General features: G+C 44.0%; 1 protein-coding gene across 1 annotated transcript in view; it reads left to right on the top strand.

Moving 5' to 3' along the window:
- Window positions 1–6,313, top strand: part of PDPK1 (3-phosphoinositide dependent protein kinase 1) — a 215,568-nt gene extending 209,255 nt beyond the window's left edge. Inside the window, exons 13-14 of the mRNA XM_063934575.1 lie at window positions 1,556–1,708; window positions 3,526–6,313. Coding sequence (XP_063790645.1) covers window positions 1,556–1,708; window positions 3,526–3,639 — 267 coding nt within the window. The 3' untranslated portion in view covers window positions 3,640–6,313. The remainder of the gene's footprint in view (window positions 1–1,555; window positions 1,709–3,525) is intronic.
- Window positions 6,314–18,502: the final 12,189 nt, after the last annotated feature.

The raw sequence follows: 18,502 nt of genomic DNA, 5'->3' as shown, positions 1-18,502 counted from the left end.
CCGGCTTCACACAGCCTAACCGCGGAATGCCCGGTACATACCTGACCACAGCTTAACACAAATGGACCTTGGACTGTAAATTAACGATATCAGTATACTTATATCAGCTAGATACTGATGTGAATTACTGTGTTTTATATTCCCTGTATATAAGATCATCCCACATTCTGTATAAGCAATAAAGTGCTGTATATACACCATACTCATCTCTTGCTGACTGTTATAGATACTATTGCATTAGCATTGATGCAAATCTCCAGCTATATAATATAGCAATAAAGAGATTAATGCCCATGAATAATAAACTCTATCCTCTGTGATTACAATTATAAAACCTCTTATTAAATAATATAGGAGGTAGAGTTGAACACCTGACACTATAAGTGAGAGGCTGATTAATATATAATCTCATATATGTGAAATACCACAGGATCAAACACCCCCCCCCCCCCCCCCCCCCCTATATATAGCACGCCTGACACTGTAAGTGAGAGGTGATATTGTAATACACTAACGAAAGATAATTGTGTATTATAATTGGGAATTAATGTGGGATCCTGTGGTAAAAGCCGAATATCTGACATTATAAGTGAGAGATGAACTGACATTGCAGTGTGATATCTCAAGCAAGAGGTTAAACATTTAATACTTCAAAGAAAGGGGCATTATATTAGCATATTAGGAATCGTACATCAGCAAAATTTATATAGGGATTTTATATTATGAATAAAAGGCATATTTCTGCCATATATCCATAAGAATCTTTATACAGATATTATATACCAATAAGAGGGTGGTTATACGAATGAATGTGTGATGGGCCCTACAAATTCAAGGGAATCATAATATATTGTGTAACACAGGAATAATTCGCTACATTTTCCAAGATTGCAACATATAATCTATACTTCAGTTGTATAGAATCCGGGCTCTGTGCCAGAAATATTCTTCTATATATTGAAGCAATTACCTGTATATGAATACAATTGTATCTATGTAGATTATAAACATAAAGTAGCTTCAAAATAACATTGACACATATCAGGGGGTGGTCTTCAGTATGCCGACTGTCCGGACCCCGGCGCACAGTATACCGGCGCTGGAATCCCGACAGCCGGCATACTGTCACTTTTTCTCCCTCGTGGGGGTCCATCATCATCATCATCATCATTATTATTCACTTATATGCATGCCATTTTGCAGCAAAGCATTTAGCAAATGCATGTGTATAGAAAATTGAAGAGCAAGTTGTCCTTTTTGGCTATTGATTGCTGTAGCACTGCACTTTATCTGCTTATAAATAGATTACATTCAGCTGGCACTAAAAAGTGGAATCCCTTACAATATACAATTCTCCGGTGTAAGTACTATGGGAAGCTATGTGTTAGAACATCATACTGAATTCCAGTGTTCTTTAGAACGTCTGGAGCTCTAATTTCTGTTAACTTAGCATAATAGTAATATATTAAAATAAATAATACATACATATAATATAGGTTTCCTGTCTTTGCACAGAATAAATTGACAGCGTTTCTCTTTTTTTCTTTCTTTGCAGGGGTTGTTTGCTCGCCGGCGCCAGCTTCTCCTTACTGAAGGCCCACATCTGTACTACGTGGACCCAGTAAATAAGGTCCTGAAAGGAGAGATTCCATGGTCACAGGAGTTGCGCCCAGAAGCAAAGAACTTTAAAACCTTTTTTGTTCATACTGTGAGTATTAATGCTTTTGTTTTTTTATTCTTTACTTTGAAGACCACGTAATAGTATATTACATTTGCGTAATGAATGAGATGTGTGCTCAGTAGTCAAGTGTTAACCAGTTATTTCTGCAGTTACTATGTTCTGTGAAATCTGTGTTGTAAATGAACATCGCGTTTATTCAATTGGCTAGTACAGATGTATCATCATACCTCATTGCTGCTGTTGCGCCATTTCCCAGGAGATTCTGCTAGCATCGCCCATCTATTTTGCTGAAAAATGCATTTTACTTGGCACCAGGAGACTGCGCTGATTCATTTGATTTGCAACACTTGTATGTGTGTGACTGAGTCTCCAACTCTGTATATTAATAAGTCCTATGATGTAACAGCCGCAGGTTTTTTTCCATGCCAAGTTCTTTTTTGCTTCATATACTGTACACCAGGGGTGGCTGGACTTTTGGGACCTGTGATCTACTTTTTGTTCACTTACTTACCAGTGATCTACCGGCGTCAAATAACACCAATAATAACGCTCACATTTAAAATAAGCATTAATGATGCCATCATATAACAGCACTAATAATAATGCGCACATTTAAAAATAGCATTAAGAATGGCATCAAATTACCCGCTGCTGTGCAAATCCCCCCCTTTGCAGATCCCCCCCCCTTTTGTGCAGAGACCCCCCCTTCCACTCCCATGCATAATAGCCCCCTGTACAATACCCTCCTCTGTGCAAATCTCCCACTTAGCAGATACCCCCTACCAGTCCCCTGCATTATAGACCCCTGTACAATAATTGCCTCTGCGCAGATCCTCCACCCTTTGTGTAAAAAAAAACCCTTTGTGAAGATACCACGCTCTGTGCAGATTACCACCCCCCCCCCCCCTTTGCAGATCGTCCCTCCCTTTGTGAAAAAAAACCCCTTTGCATAACTTACCTGACAAGTTGTCATGCTGCCTAGCTTCAGTCCTCCCTCTTCCCACAGTCACGGCTCCCGCTTTCACACTGCATGGCCTCCCACTGGCTGCTTCTTCTGGCGTCGCCACCGCCGGCTGGATCAAACTGGTTCCAGCTAGTGCACAGGCTCCTCACATCGCGGGTGACATCATTGCGTCACCCGCACACTGCATCCCTGGGAACTGTGAAGAGAAGCAGCAGCTGCAGGATCCTTACAGTTGTTTTCTGTTAAGTCTGTTGCGATCTACCGGCGGATGCTCCACGAGCTACCGGTAGATCTCGATCTACCTTTTGGCCACCTCTGCTGTACACCATTATCATTTGCAGAAAACAATCGTTATAATGAAGCACGCACAATGTGCTTATTGCTCACTGGGTAGAGCTTCATCTCCATCACTGGGCTTTAGTTACATACAAATGCTTAACGTTCTGTCACTGATGTAGAGGACAGAAGGCACGGATATACAGTAGGGGGTGGCGGTTTAGCATGCCAGTCACTATTGGTCAGGAGGGTGTGGTGATTATCTTGCATAAGGCTTCTGTTACTGTTTTATTCATTAACTAGGCTGTGGGGCAGATGTATTAAGCCTGGAGAAGTGATAAACCAGTGATAAGTGCAAGGTGATAACGCACCAGCCAATCGGCTCCTAACTGTCAATGTACATATTGGAGCTGATTGGCTGGCATGTTATCACCTTGCACTTATCACTGCTTTATCACTTCTCCAGGCTTAACACATCTGCCCCATAGTCCAATGGTGATAGATTCTCTTTAATATTATTGCACCACTGAATGTTTATTATAGGACTGTGGGCAGACGGGCCGCAGCTTAAAACACGTATAACAACTGTGTGTTCACTTTGCAGCCTAACCGAACATATTACTTGATGGACCCTAGCGGAAACGCTCACAAATGGTGCAAAAAGATCCAGGAAGTGTGGCGGCACCGATACCAGAATCACCAAAACAGCAGCATATAGCATTGTGTCTCTTCCACATCTTGCAAGCTTTCCCTCATGCTGCTAGATGACCCTGATTCTACAGATGAGCTTTACATAGCAGAAAAGAAGAGAAAGCCTTCTCCGCTCACCCAGCCTCCATCTCCATGGGAAATCATACGTCAGAAACCTTCATTGCAAACATGGACATTAATGGAATCCAGGGTGTTACCTTGCTTCTTCTCTGTGCTTCTATTGAGTTAAAACATGCCTCTCGTTGCTGTGGTGATTTTGCTTTTGTGCACACCAGCTCTATATCTTCTGCCACCTAGTGGGTAGGCCTTGCTATGCCAGCTTAACGTACAGTCGGTAGAAACACAGATCATTGTACTCGAGCACACGTTGACAAACTGATATACAGTAGTCTGTGGAGCCTCCATTTTGCATTCTTTTCTTTCTTGGCTTGGCAGTGAACTAGTCTGGTCATGGAGTCATACAGCCTATATACAGTGCTGAAAGACTAAAAACATGGCAGTCCTGACTCCTCAGCCAATAAGGGGAACCGCTATCCATCGTGTCTTTCTCTTCCGTTTATAGTGCATCTAGTAAGGTCAAGCACACGCTTCCAAAGTTCTTGTCGCAGGTTATACATGGTACTTCTATTTCTGTTAGAAAGTGAACTGTTCATCTGTCACACTGATTTAAGTACTGAGAAGCAGGGCGGAGGGAGGGTTGGGGGGGGGGGGCAGGGGTACAGCGTGTTGGCCTGAGCACTGAATATCTCATTTTACATATATATAAATATTAAATGGTATGGACGTCTTCTGCATCCCAGTTTTTATCCTCAGTCTGAACTCCCATTTTTTTTTTTATCTGCAGAACCTGAAATTACATTTTTTGGGGGGAGGGGGTGTTAATTTTTCTTTTGAACATTATATCTGGATATACCAGTGTAGCTCCTGTCAGTTTCAGAAGCAATCAAATGGAGAAGAGTTTTTTTATGTTTGTTTATTCCCCCTATTCACATGATAAGACCGAAAGCACTTTGTGGATTTTTTTTTTTTTTTAAAGGAATGGAAAAGACTATTGTACTGAGTACAGTTAGTTTGTCCGACACAGAGCTGTGTACTCATAGATCTGTGTCCATTCATTGCCTTTACATGATATCTGCCTGCTGCTATTTCAACTATTTTTGTTGTTTTTTTGTACCGTAATTATATAGGGCCACAAATATGATAATAGACCAGTCAGATGTAATTTTTAGAAAGCATTTAAGGTACTTGAGATATCCCAAATTATTGGTTTATTAATAACTTCTGTTTATTGGTCAAAAACATTTCTGTAGGGAAAAAACAAACAAAAAGGCACAGCATGTGCTGATATATAGTCCTCCAGTCATATGCGCACAGTGGTGGCTGCCATAAGTGAAATTAACTTGTTTTTCGTCGGGTTGCAGCGGCTCTAGGAACTAGTGACTTCACTGAGGTACATTGTGACTGATATTCATGAGGCCGAACTAATAAACATGAAAGTTCTCTAGTTCTCAGCGTATTATTGGCTACATTCTCATGAGTATTAACTGCTTACAAAACAACTGCCTCCACGGTGCGTGAGGGACAAATACTTGGTAACTTGCTGTGAGGAGACATTTGGCAACAGAGATTCTGCCATTTGACTAAAGTTACTTGATGATTTTTAGTTTTAAAAAAATGTAATCAAAGCCGTATTTTGAAGTAGAAAGAAATGCTGTCCCTAATGTACTTTGGAAAACAAAGTGGCACTGTAGCGAGGGGGAAGGGGGGAGCCTATCCTAACGCTGGTTAATGTTGCCATTATCCACAGCTGTAGCTGTCAGACTACTTAGGATAACTGAGCATCCTGCTCTGTAATACTACGTCATGTAACCTTGACTAGTATGCTGCTTAAACCAACGCACATGCGACTTGCACAGTGGCCTAAACAGAAGATAATTTTTATTTATTTTTATTCTGTGACGCAGCTAGTAAACTAGTGTGTTTTTGAATGATTATATTACTGGTGAAATAAGCCGTTCACAATGACCACTTTAGGTATGACATGGTGTCTGCTAATAAGGCCTTGATTAGTAGCAGAGGTTAGTACTGCTGTATTTAGTTACAGAATTGAAAAAATAAATAAAAAAAAACAAGCTTGATAATAGTATGCTGGCTTTCTTTTCAGGTTGGTGGCAGTTCGTTATAAATGTATTTTTCCCTCTTTCTCTGGTTTGTAGCTGACTGTAACTGTGATGTACAGGCTAAGCTTAAAAACTGAAAAAATGAAAACAAATAATGCAATGATAGAATATTCACTTTTGTATTTTTATTCTTGTATAAGGTTATTTGCTGGCTAAATGTTGGCCTCTAGTTCAGTCTGTGTTATTTAAATTCTAATATATGAATTATTTGGATTGAATTCATGTTCCGGGCCACGTTGTTGTATGTATTGATGTACAGCCATGAATGTGAATAATTATTGTAAACTATATTTTACAACTTTTTTTTTCCTGGCTTTATTATATAAATTTTCTATTTGGTCAATGATTTAATCATATTTCTCATAATTTAATGATTTTTTTTTTGTTTGTTTCTTCTTTCAAAGTATTTGTGCCCCTAGATGTAGTTTCTGAATGAGGAATTTTTCACATATGCTCGATTTAGTCTTGTAATAAAAAGCATGTAGGGTTATAGGTGTACAAGTTGTCTGTTTCCTTATTTCTGGGTGTATTTTCTATTATTTTTGTTTATTTCTGTGTGTGTGTGTGTGTGTGTGTGTGTGTGTGTGTGTGTGTGTGTGTGTGTCTGTGGTTTAAGTGTTCCTTAAGGGCACATGCAGAATATTTTTGTTCTTTTCTGAAGGAAAGAAGACAAAAAAAGGTGCATGGATTAACAGCAAGTGTTGGTCTATGATTGGCAGACAACTTTTAGTTTTTTTCAGTAACTGACTAGTTCTATTACAGTATCTTGCAGTTTCTTGTAGTTCTTGTTCATTTCAATGTGAGAGGAAAACTGCAATGAAATACATTGGAAAAGCAGAAAGGAAGCCAATAAGTCAAAATGTGTGCGATTCCAGGTCATAAAGGAAATAAATATTCAGGGACGGGGAGTAATGATAAAGAAAACAATATTTCTAATAAACTACATGATTGAGAAACCCTATGTTTATTGAGCACACGTGAGCATGTCTGAAAAATAACAGTGCCCCATCTACATGACAATGTCTGTTTTCTTTCACTTGGGTGACGTGTAATTATTTTGTAATGAAGGATTGAGGATTTTCTTTTTTTCGAATAAATGGTTATTATTCACTAAAAATCTGTTTAATGGTATTTTCAACACTTTCTGTATGGAACAGAAAGAGGAAGAGGGTTTACCACTTATATTAACATTAGGAGTTGCCTGTTGAAGACCATACGTATTGTATTATTTATTACTGGGCACCTATTACTGTATATTTAAATAAAGTTAAAAGAAAAAAAAAATAGGCAGTTGAACAAAAAAATCTAATGGCATAGTAGATCACTGGTTTTTAAACATGGACTGCAAAGTAATCATTTGTCTTTGGTTTTTAAAAATTTACTGTCTGAAGTTAAGGCTAAATTTAATGTGATCTCGGTGCTGCTGTGTGTTTTGTGTTGTAATGAAGTGCTCGGACTCTGGTTAAATTTAAATTATGAACAAATATCCTATTCTGCATCAAAAAAGCATAATCATATATACAGTCAATAAAAAAAACTTTAAAACAATTATCACAATATTAAACTGTGGAGTTCCCAATACTGTTATTTTTAAAACATGTTGCCCAATTTAAAACCGTGTTATACACAGTTCTGTTCTGTTTTAAAAAGGGTTCTGGTGCCGGCACTAAGGTCATATGGAATGTGTTGCTCCGTATGTTAAGATAGCGATGGGTCGGCTGGTCAGTTTTTTTAGTACTTGGTGATCTACTCTAAAGCCTGAAAATGTTAATGTTTAGTAATCTAGTGGCGTGTGACCCAAAAAAGGGGGTGTGGTGTGGCCTTACTACAGGCATGGGGACTTTCCTACCAAAGTCTCTGAGACAGGCACAGAGCTTTATACCGGGGACTCCAGTGTGTCTAAGACAGGGGTGCAGCTATATACCAAGTGATGGGAGATTTTAACTATCCAGAGATAAACTGGAAAAACGATTCATGTGATACTGCTAGGGGCAATATGTTTTTAAACACACTTAATGATAACTACTTAGTCCAACTAATTAAGGAACCAACTAGGTACAATGCAATCTTAGACCTGGTATTAACAAACAATGGGGATTTGGTATCAGGTATTAAAGTAGGGGAACCCATAGGAAACAGCGACCACAATATGGTCACATTCAATATCAGTTTCCATAAACAGCCCTATACTGGCTCAACTAGGACTCTAAACTTTAGCAAAGCAAATTTTGAAAAGATAAGGGTATTTTTCAGGGATATTGAATGGGAAGGTTTGTTTTTAGGAAAAAATACTACGGAGAAATGGGAGGTACTAAAATTCCTGCTAGCTAAAAATACACTCAAATTTATTCCTATGAGCAGCAAAAAAAGGAATAAAAATCATAAACCGATGTGGCTTAACAAAAAGATTAAGGAATTTATGGGCAAGAAAAGGCGAGCATTTAAAAAATACAAATCTGACGGGGAAGCAGAGTCATTTCAGCACTATAAGGAATGTAACAAAATTTGCAAAAAGGAAATAAGAGTGGCTAAAGTAGAAACTGAAAAACTAGTAGCAAAGGAAAGCAAAGCGAATCCCTAAAAATTCTTTAAATACATTAATAGCAAGAGATTAAAGAAGGAGAGTATAGGCCCTTTAAAAGACAAGTTGGGAGTCTTAAGCAAAAATGATAATGACATAGCGGACACACTAAATGAGTTTTTTTCAACAGTATTCACTAGAGAGGACCCAATTCAGGGACTGACACACAATCTCAATAATGAGAATATCCCACTGATAGGTACTTATTTAAGCAAGGAAGTAGTCTGTGACCGATTAAAACGTTTAAAGATTAATAAATCACCAGGGCCCGATGGTATTCACCCAAGGGTTCTAATAGAGCTTCACTCTGAACTGGCAAAACCGCTATCTTTGATCTTTAAGGATTCAGTTATATCAGGTATGGTTCCCAAAGACTGGCGTATAGCGGAAGTAGTGCCTATATTCAAAAAGGGAAGTAAAGCTGAACCAGGTAATTCTAGACCAGTTAGTCTTACATCTATAGTGGGGAAAGTATTGGAAGGTATTCTAAGAGATAGTATTCAGAAGTTCCTTGAAGTCAATAAGGTCATTAAAAGGAATCAACATGGGTTTATGAAGGACAGATCCTGTCAAACCAACTTACTTGGCTTTTATGAAACAGTAAGCGCAAACCTAGATCAGGGTAAAGACGTGGATGTAATCTTTTTAGACTTTGCCAAAGCGTTCGATACTGTACCACACATGAGACTTATCTACAAGCTACAAGAATCAGGGCTAGGAAGCACAATATGCACTTGGGTCAAAAACTGGTTAGATAATAGGGAGCAGCGCGTTGTGGTTAATGGATCTGTTTCAACTTGGACTGAAGTGCTAAGTGGTGTGCCGCAAGGCTCAGTATTAGGACCGCTATTGTTCAACTAGGTGATTCATCGCGCCCTACGGGCGCTCTTCACACCGTCGTAAGGGGCTACGCCCCCTTAACCCTTGCACACCCTTGTGGCATGCAATATTTTTATTATATGGAGTATTACATCCAATCATAATTGTATGAGTGGTTAAATATTGCACGGACAAAGGGCGTGCAATGGTTAAGGGATGGAAGCCACTTGCAACGGTGTGAACAGTGCACGCAGGGCCTGGTGAATCACCTAGTAGGTGCTTTGGTTGGGGGAGTAGGGGGTGCGGGGAAGAGGCGGATGGGATCCTGGGGTGCCGCGGGAGGGGCGTTTGTGGTGGTGCCGCAGGTGGGGGAGGGGCTGGTGCGGTGGTGCCGCAGGTGGGGGAGGGTGCGTGGGTGCCGCGGGTTATGGTCCGGAGCCACTGCGGTTGGGGGAGAAGCAGTTGCAGGGGTGCTCCGGGTGGGGGAGGGGCGTGTTTGCTGCGGGTAGGGGAGGGGGTCCGGAGCTACCGCAGGTGCTGTAGGGGGTGTGTGGGAGTGCCGCGGATGGGGCCCAGAGGTACTGTGAGTCGGGGAGGGGCGGGTAATGCTTATCCTGCTTCTCCTCCTGTCAGCAGCTAAGCTGCTTTCCTCCCTTTGGCAGTGGCTCTCCCAGAGACTCACACAGCATGCAGTCACTATTGTTTGGGCCGGTGTCCCAACGCGCCGCATTACAGGGAAGAAGATGTACGCAATAAACTACAGCTCCCAGCAGCCCTAAGGGCCGGAATGCTTTGGCGCTAAGGTTTGCTGGGAGTTGTAGTTTTTTTTTAGTGCGTCTACTTCCCTGTAATGCCGCGCGTTGGGACACTGGTGCTAACAATAGTGACTGGCTGGCAGAACTGTGTGACTGGCTGAATCAATGTAAAAGGTGAGAGTGCTGTGCAGTGTCAGTGACACTGCACACAGGGCCAGCGCTAGCCGTTCAGCAAAGGGATGCAGTGCAGGGAGGCACCAGGAAGGAGAGGCGTTCTTCCTGCTCTGCATCCCTGTGCTGAGCTGCTGCTGTCAGCTGCTGTCACACATGCAGCGGTGCCGGCAGCACAAAACCTCCTCTCCCCCTCGGCGCCGGCAGCACAAAGCCTCCTCTCCCCCTCCCGTGTGACATTCAGTGGCCGGACGGGATCCAAAGGGGGTGGAGCTGGATGGGAATAAGGGGCGAAGCTAGACGGGACCATGCTGCAACAGGAGGATGAGCTCCTACAGTTTCGGCCAGCCAGACTTCATTAGATAAGTGTCTGGAAAGAGAGTGAGTGTGTGTGTATATACAGTGTCTGTGTATACTGTATATATGTGTGACTGTGTATGTGTGTAATGTATGTACAGTATGTATGTGTGTGTGTTTATATATATATATATATATATATATATGTGTGTGGATGTTGTGTGTGTATTTGTGTGTATGTGTGACTGCTGCATAATGTGTGTAAGCGTCACTGGTACAGGGGGCGTTACGTGTGTAAGCGTCACTGATACAGGGGGCGTTACGTGTGTAAGAGTCACTGGTACAGGGGGTGTAAGCGGCACTGGTACAGGGGGTGTTACGTGTGTAAGCGTCACTGATACAGGGGGCGTTACGTGTGTAAGAGTCACTGGTACAGGGGGTGTAAGCGGCACTGGTACAGGGGGCGTTACGTGTGTAAGCGGCACTGCTACGGGGGTGTTACGTGTGTAAGCGGCACTGCTACATGGGGTGTTACATGTGTAAGCGGCACTGGTACAGGCGGTGTTACGTGTGTAAGCGGCAATGCTACAGGGGGCGGTACGTGTGTAAGCGTCACTGGTACAGGGGGCATTACATGTCTAAGCATCACTGCTACAGGGGGCGTTACGTGTGTAAGCAGCACTGGTACAGGGGGCGTTACGTGTCAAAGCGGCACTGTTACAGGGGGCGTTACGCGTGTAAGCGTCACTGTTACAGGGGGTGTTACGTGTCTAAGCGGCACTGGTACAGAGGGCGTTACGTGTGTAAGCGTCACTGCTGCCGGGGGCGTTACATATGTAAGCGTCACTGGTACAGGGGGCGTTACATGTGTAAGCGTCACTGCTGCAGGGGGCATTACGTGTGTAAGCGGCACTGGTACAGGGGTCATTACTTGTATATGCGTCACTGGTACAGGGGGGGGGGCGTTACGTGTGTAAGCGGCACTGGTACAGAGGGCGTTACGTGTTTAAGCGGCACTGGTACAGAGGGCGTTCCGTATCTAAGCGGCACTGCTACAGGGGCGTTACGTGTGTAAGCATCACTGCTACAGGGGGCGTTAAGTGTGTAAGCGTCACTGGTACAGGGGGGGCAATACGTGTGTAAGCGTCAATGGTACAGGGGGGTGTTACGTGTGTAAGCGGCACTGGTGCAGGGGGTGTTACGTGTGTAAGCGTCACTGGTACAGGGAGCGTTACGTGTGTAAGCGTCACCGGTACAGGAGACGTTACGTGTGTAAGCGTCACTGCTACATGGGGTGTTACTTGTGTAAGCGTCACTGGTTCAGGGGGCGTTATATGTGTAAGTGTCTCTGGTACAGGGGACGTTACATGTGTAAGAGTGTCTACTACATGGGGTATTATGTGCGCTGTTTGTTTGTAAAGTATGCAAGGGTGCAAATTTATAGTTTGTAGGGGGGCGCCAAACACCGTAGCACCGGCCCTGATTGCACAGCCACTGCACTGCGCAGCACTGTCACCTTTTACATTGATTCAGCGTCCAGACATTACCCTCCGTGATATCACCCACTCTATCCGTTACATTAGCCATCTCGGGGCTTCCAGGCCGGCAGCACAGGTGCTGTGTTGCGGAGTCAGGGCCTGTGGGGATCTGGGCGCGCCTGTGGCGGGGAGGCACTTCTGTGACATCACGCACAGAGGAGGCTCCGGGGCGCAGAGAGTATGCGGCGCAGGGAGGGCTATGAAAACCTTCCGCTGCGCCGCTTTCATACACATCTATGCCGGTGGCCGCAGCAGCTTTTGTTCCACCTGCGGTGCGGCTAGGGAGTGGGGATTGTTGATGGCGGAGGGGGCAGGCGGACTGACAGCAGGTCATAGGACGCTGCAGTAAAAGTGTTTTGTTTTCCCTATCTACAGCGCAGAGACTTGCTGCAGATGCAGTGGCATACCCTCCAGCAACACCTTTTTGGCGGGTACAGTCCCTTTTTTCATGGTCTGTACCGATTTCTGGCTCTCCAAGCTTCCATTGAACGTATATGAAAAGGGGCGTGGCCACGGTGCTGTACCCGTGGCCATGCCCCCTTTTCGAATGTGTATCAATGTTTATGTGTAAAGTGTTGGAGGGTGTGTTGCTGCAGATGCAGGGGTCTATTTTGGGGTGTGGGGCTGGAGCTGCTGCTCCATCAGCCCCATTACTAATACTGGTCAGTGAAAACACAGCAGCCAAAGGGCAGAGCCTCCCATTGGATGTAACCTGTGTGGGAGGGCGTTTCTCGGCCAATCAGCTGTGGACTGGGTGTGATAGACCTGCTGCTAACCCAATGAGAGCTCCTAGCTATGCCCAGCGTTAGATGTCCAGACACAGAGTCACAGGGCTATTATATAGGAGATATTTTTATTAACGACCTAACAGAAGGTCTAGAGAGCATGGTGTCAATTTTTGCAGATGATACCAAATTGTGTAAGGCTATAAATACAGAGGAGGATGCCGAGTCTCTTCAGAACGACTTAGTTAAATTAGAAGCATGGGCAGCCAAATGGAGAATGCGCTTCAACACAGACAAGTGTAAGGTAATGCACTGTGGTAACAAGAACAAAAATTACACCTACCTACTAAATGGGGTAAAATTAGGGGATTCTGTACTGGAAAAGGACTTAGGTGTCCTCATAGATAGCAAACTAAGCAGTAGTACCCAAAGTAGGAGTGCAGCAAAGAAGGCTAATAAGATATTAGCATGCATTAAACGGGGTATTTGCTAGGGACGAGAGTATTATACTCCCGTTATATAAATCACTAGTGAGGCCACACCTTGAATACTGTGTACAATTCTGGGCACCGTACTACAAAAAGGATATCCTGGAGCTAGAAAAGGTTCAGAGGAGGGCGACCAAACTAATTAAGGGCATGGAGACGATGGAATACAAGGAAAGGCTTGAAAGACTAGGCATGTTTACATTGGAAAAGCGGAGACTAAGAGGGGATATGATCAACATCTACAAATATATAAGGGGACAATACACAGAGCTTGCGCGGGACCTGTTTTTGGTTAGATCAACACAGAGGACTCGTGGACACTCGCTCAGGTTAGAGGAGAGGAGCTTCCGCACAATACGGCGTAAAGGCTTTTTCACGGTACGGACAATACGTGTTTGGAATTCCCTGCCTGAGGGAGTTGTAATGGCGCAATCTGTCAACACCTTTAAGAATGGGTTAGATAAATTCCTAATGGATAAGGATATCCAGGAGTATGGTGCATAGTCATGCATTATAGTTACTATAAATAGGGATAAAATGCAACGGCTGACAGCAGCATCAGTAAGAAATTTTAGTCAAATCATCATGCATAGGAGACCACAAATAGGTTGAACTCGATGGACAATTGTCTTTTTTCAACCTCAGATACTACGATACTATGACCTGGGGTGAAGCGTTATACCGGGGACTCCGGTGTCTCTGAAACAGGGGTGCAGCTATATACCAAGAACCTGGGGTGAAGCTTTATACCTGGGACTCGGGTGTCTCTGAGACAGGGGTGCAGCTATATACCAAGAACCTGGAGTGGAGCTTTATACCGGGGACCCTTGTACTGTACTAAACTTTTGTACTGTACCAGGAACTCAGATGTTTCTAAGACAGGTGGAGATGGAGAAAAATTACTGTGACTGAACTGTTCTCTTAAGTTGACAGTTTGCAAGGTTACCACTGCTTGGGCTCTCAGGATGGACTCATGCTTGTGGATGTCATTGTGGGCCACAGGCATTGACCACAGGAAGCACCCCAGCTGCTCGATGGTCTCTTCCAGCATTTTGCACATGCTGGCCACTTGCTTTGGGGAGAACTTGAGGATAGACAGGTCTTCTGGAGCTCGGGAGCTGCCGCTGGTCTGGAGGAGGGAGTGCTCGCCACTGGAGTTGGGCAGGAAGAGCCGGGCGCAACACTAGCATAATGTATTGCAGTGGGTGCCTGGCAGTAGGAATTGCAGCGGCACACCGTGCATTATACACCGTTAATACGAATCAGTCTGATTCTTATTGGCTAACTGCGCTGAAGCATTCAACATGTGGTCACCCCTAAAGTAGTGTAATATGTAAAGTAACTCCACAATTTAAACCATACAGTTTACCTCTGAGCTTCATATATTAATCTTGCTGCTTATATATTTGTTTCAAAGTAAGCTATAATTATTCTATAATCTTTCAGCACAATCAGCAAAAAAAAGTTAAAAACACATTTCACCACTTGAAGTCAAATACTAAGGTGTTTCTGTAATATCCTGTGAGATGCAGGCAGGTAATGGTAGGTGGCACTACTGTACTGTGACGTCTTGGAAATGTCCAGACCTGCATCAGTTGTAATCTGACATCTCGTGTCAGTTTGAATACCGGCTAGGCTGCTCATGGCAAGGTGATGTGAATTATTGGAGTTCAAACAGGGCATGATAGTCTGTGCCTGACAGATGGAACGTTCCATTTCTGAAGTTGTGCGGACATTCCTCAATATACTGTGTCACATGTGTACCGGGAATACCTCATGGAAGGCATTACCACCCACTGTGGACAGCCCAGTGGCCGACCATGGGTGCATAATGATCGTCGTCTGGCTAGAATTATCTGGCTAGTGTCGTCTGGCTAGAATTATCCGTGGACAAGTGACACTGTTTCAAGTCACAATGCAGGAAGCACCGGATGCATATCTAGCCGGTCACATTAGCTTCCATGGGATATGGGAGCAGAAGACCCACCAGAGTGCCCTTACTGCTCCGAGGCCAGACACAGCACCTCACCTGGATACTTGTTGTCGCTCATAGTGCCATGGAGGACTGGTAATATGTTGTGTGGTCTGATGCACTAGGGTTCCACTTGTACGGACTGATGGTAAGGTTCGTGTGTGGCGCAGAGCCCATGGACACCAGTTGTCAACACCGTGCTGGTTGGTGGTGGTTCCACAAAGGTTTGGGGTGTGTTCACATGGCATGGGTTAGGTACTCTGGTCTGCCTGAACACGTCATTGACCACTATGTTGCAATACTTGGTGACTATTTGCAGCCCTCCATCTTCATGTACCTCCACAATGATGGAATATTCCAGCAGGATAATGCACCATGTCATCAGTCCCAAGTTGTCCAGAATTGATTTGAGGAGCATTCTGGAGAACTCCAGTGAATGGTGTGGCTACCACATTTGCCAGACATGAACCCAATCGAGCATTTATGGAACGTGGTTCAGATGTCCATTTGCGCCCAAGATCCTGCAACTGCAGAAATCGGGGAACTGTGCCATCTATCCAGATGGCATGGATGAATGTCTCTCCAGAGGTCTTTGATCCACTTGTGGAATTGATACCATTTGAGTTACTGCACTACACCATGCTAGAGGGGGTCCTACACAATACTAGACACCTATCCCATGACTTTTGGTACTTCAATGTACATTGATACTTTAAAAATACAGAAGACTCTTGCAGGCTAATACATAAACACCTACTGTAAATGTTTGTTTTTATTTAATTCTCCAAACAAATCTCTATACAACATGTCTATTACCACAATTCAGTCATTAAGACCTATAAAGCTTTTGGTTTCTGTTCTGTGTCCCTTCTTCCGTTCGAGGATGTTGTGCAGCAGGAAAGCACTTTCCACTGCTTAGTATGAGACAGACGGCATGCTGAAATATTTAGTGAACCGTGAGGACTTCAGGCATATTATGTAACATTGTACTGATTTAGTATTTTAAAATATTATTTACCTATTAAGGCAGCCTGGTCATCCCAACATATTCTGAAACAATTCCGATACCATAAACAAAAAATATCGGCATATGACGGTTTTCCAATCCTTTTCCGTTTTAAAGAGGGTTCAAGTTTTTATCATGGTTCATTACTTTGGCTAGGTCTTGCAGTTTAGTGTGTTTACTTGCCTGTATACGCGATGGAGCTGATATTAGAGAGAACTGGGGGGATTATGGCATACCTTCCAACTGTCCCGATTCCAGTGGGACAGTCCCGCTATTTGGACACTGGGAGTAATTCAGAGTTGGTCACAGCAGCAAATTTGTTAGCAGTTGGGCAGAACCATGGGGGTCATTCCGAGTTGATCGCTCGCTAGCTAGTTTAGCAGCCGTGCAAACGCTATGCCGCCGCCCACTGGGGAGTGTATTTTAGCTTAGCAGAAGTGCGAACGCATGTGCAGCCGAGCTCTGCAAAAACAGTTTGTGCAGTTTCTGAGATCGCTCTGAACCTACTCAGCTCTTGCGATCACTTCAGCCTATTCGTGTCCGGATTTGACGTCATACACCCGCCCAGCCACTCCTGCGTTTTTCCAAACACTCCCTGAAAACAGTCAGTTGACACCCAGAAACACCCCCTTCCTGTCAATCTTCTTGCGGCCGTCAGTGCGACTGAAAACTTTGGTAGAACCTGTGCACAACCACAACGGGCTTTGTACCCGTACTTTGCGCGTGCACATTGCGGGGCATACACATGCGCAGAAATGCAGTTTTTAAGCCTGATCGTTGCGCTGCGAACAACGGCAGCTAGCTATCAACTCGGAATGACCCCCCCATGTGCACTGCAGGGGGGGGGCGCAGATATAACATGTGCAGAGAGAGTTAGATTTGGGTGCGGTGTGTTCAAACTGAAATCTAAATTGCAGTGTAAAAATAAAGCAGCCAGTATTTACCCTGCACAGAAACAATACAACCCACCCAAATCTAACTCTCTCTGCACATGTTATATCTGCCCCCCTGCAGTGCACATGGTTTTGCCCAACTGCTAACAAATTTGCTGCTGCGATCAACTCTGAATTACCCCCACTGTCCCACCCTTGGGTCGCAGTGTCCCGCAGGTGGGGGGAGGGGGGGGGGGCAATTGTGAGAGCCAGTGATCACCTCTGCTCTGCAAACATGCACGTAGGGACCAGCAATCTTTGCAGTATTCAATTAACAATTTTGTAGGGCATCGGAAAAAATGTCAATGACTGAGAAGCCAACCAAAGACTGCTTGAACTGTGATAGCCCCTCTAAAAATCCACGACTAGTGACTCATGTGTTGTAAAGGATTTCCAATCCTCTCTCTCAACAAAAGTGCATTCAACTTACCTAAACAAAATATGTCCTGCATAGAAACCGTTGGTTACTCTTACCATCTGCATATAGGGGGTTATTCAGAGTTGTAAGCAAACCAAAAAAGCACACTAATGGGCAAAGCCATGTTGCATTGCATACCTCCTTGCTCATAAATATACGTTATGGTAAGAACTTACCGTTGATAACGGTATTTCTCCTAAGTCCACAGGTTCCGCAGGATAACAATGGGATATGATGGAGCGACAGCGGATTGGCACCAAACGATCAAAAGCTTTCAGGCCTCCCAGGATGCAACATGCTCGTCCATAAATCCCCGCCCACTATCTCAATCAAATCAGTTGTATTCCAAAGCACTAGGCAGGAGCATCATGTCGAGCCCTAATCAGGCGAGAAGAACACGCATGCACACCCTTCCATACAGGAAGGAAGAGGTTAGTAAGTAGAAAGATCCTCAAATCAGGTGCGTCAGGGTGGGATCCCTGTGTAACCTGTGGACTTAGGAGAAATACCGTTATCAACGGTAAGTTCTTACCATCACATGTATTTCTCCGGCAGGGTCCACAGGATAACAATGGGATTTCCCAAAGCAATTTAGTGGTGGGGACCCTCCTGATTGGACAGGAGAACCTTACGCCCGAATTCAGTGTCATGAGAAGCAATAATGTCTAATGAATGTGTTAATGGAAGACCATGTGGCTGCCTTACATATCTGTTCTGCTGAAGCACCATGTTGTGCTGCCCAAGAAGAACCTACCTTACGAGTAGAGTGAGCAGAGACATTAGCCAGAACAGGGAGATCAGCTCGAGAATATGCTTCTGAAATAGTCATTCGAAGCCATCTTGCCAGTGTCTGTTTAGTAGCAGGCCATCCTATCTTGTGAAATCCGGAGAGAACGTAGAAAGAATCTGTCACTGGTAAGAGTGTCACTGGTACGATCCACGTAGATCCTTAATGCCCGGACTACGTCCAGCAATGCATCTCCCGCAA

Source organism: Pseudophryne corroboree, chromosome 7, assembly GCF_028390025.1.
Source record: "Pseudophryne corroboree isolate aPseCor3 chromosome 7, aPseCor3.hap2, whole genome shotgun sequence".
Lineage (NCBI taxonomy): Eukaryota > Metazoa > Chordata > Amphibia > Anura > Myobatrachidae > Pseudophryne > Pseudophryne corroboree.
This window is presented reverse-complemented; position numbering and strand designations above follow the sequence as displayed.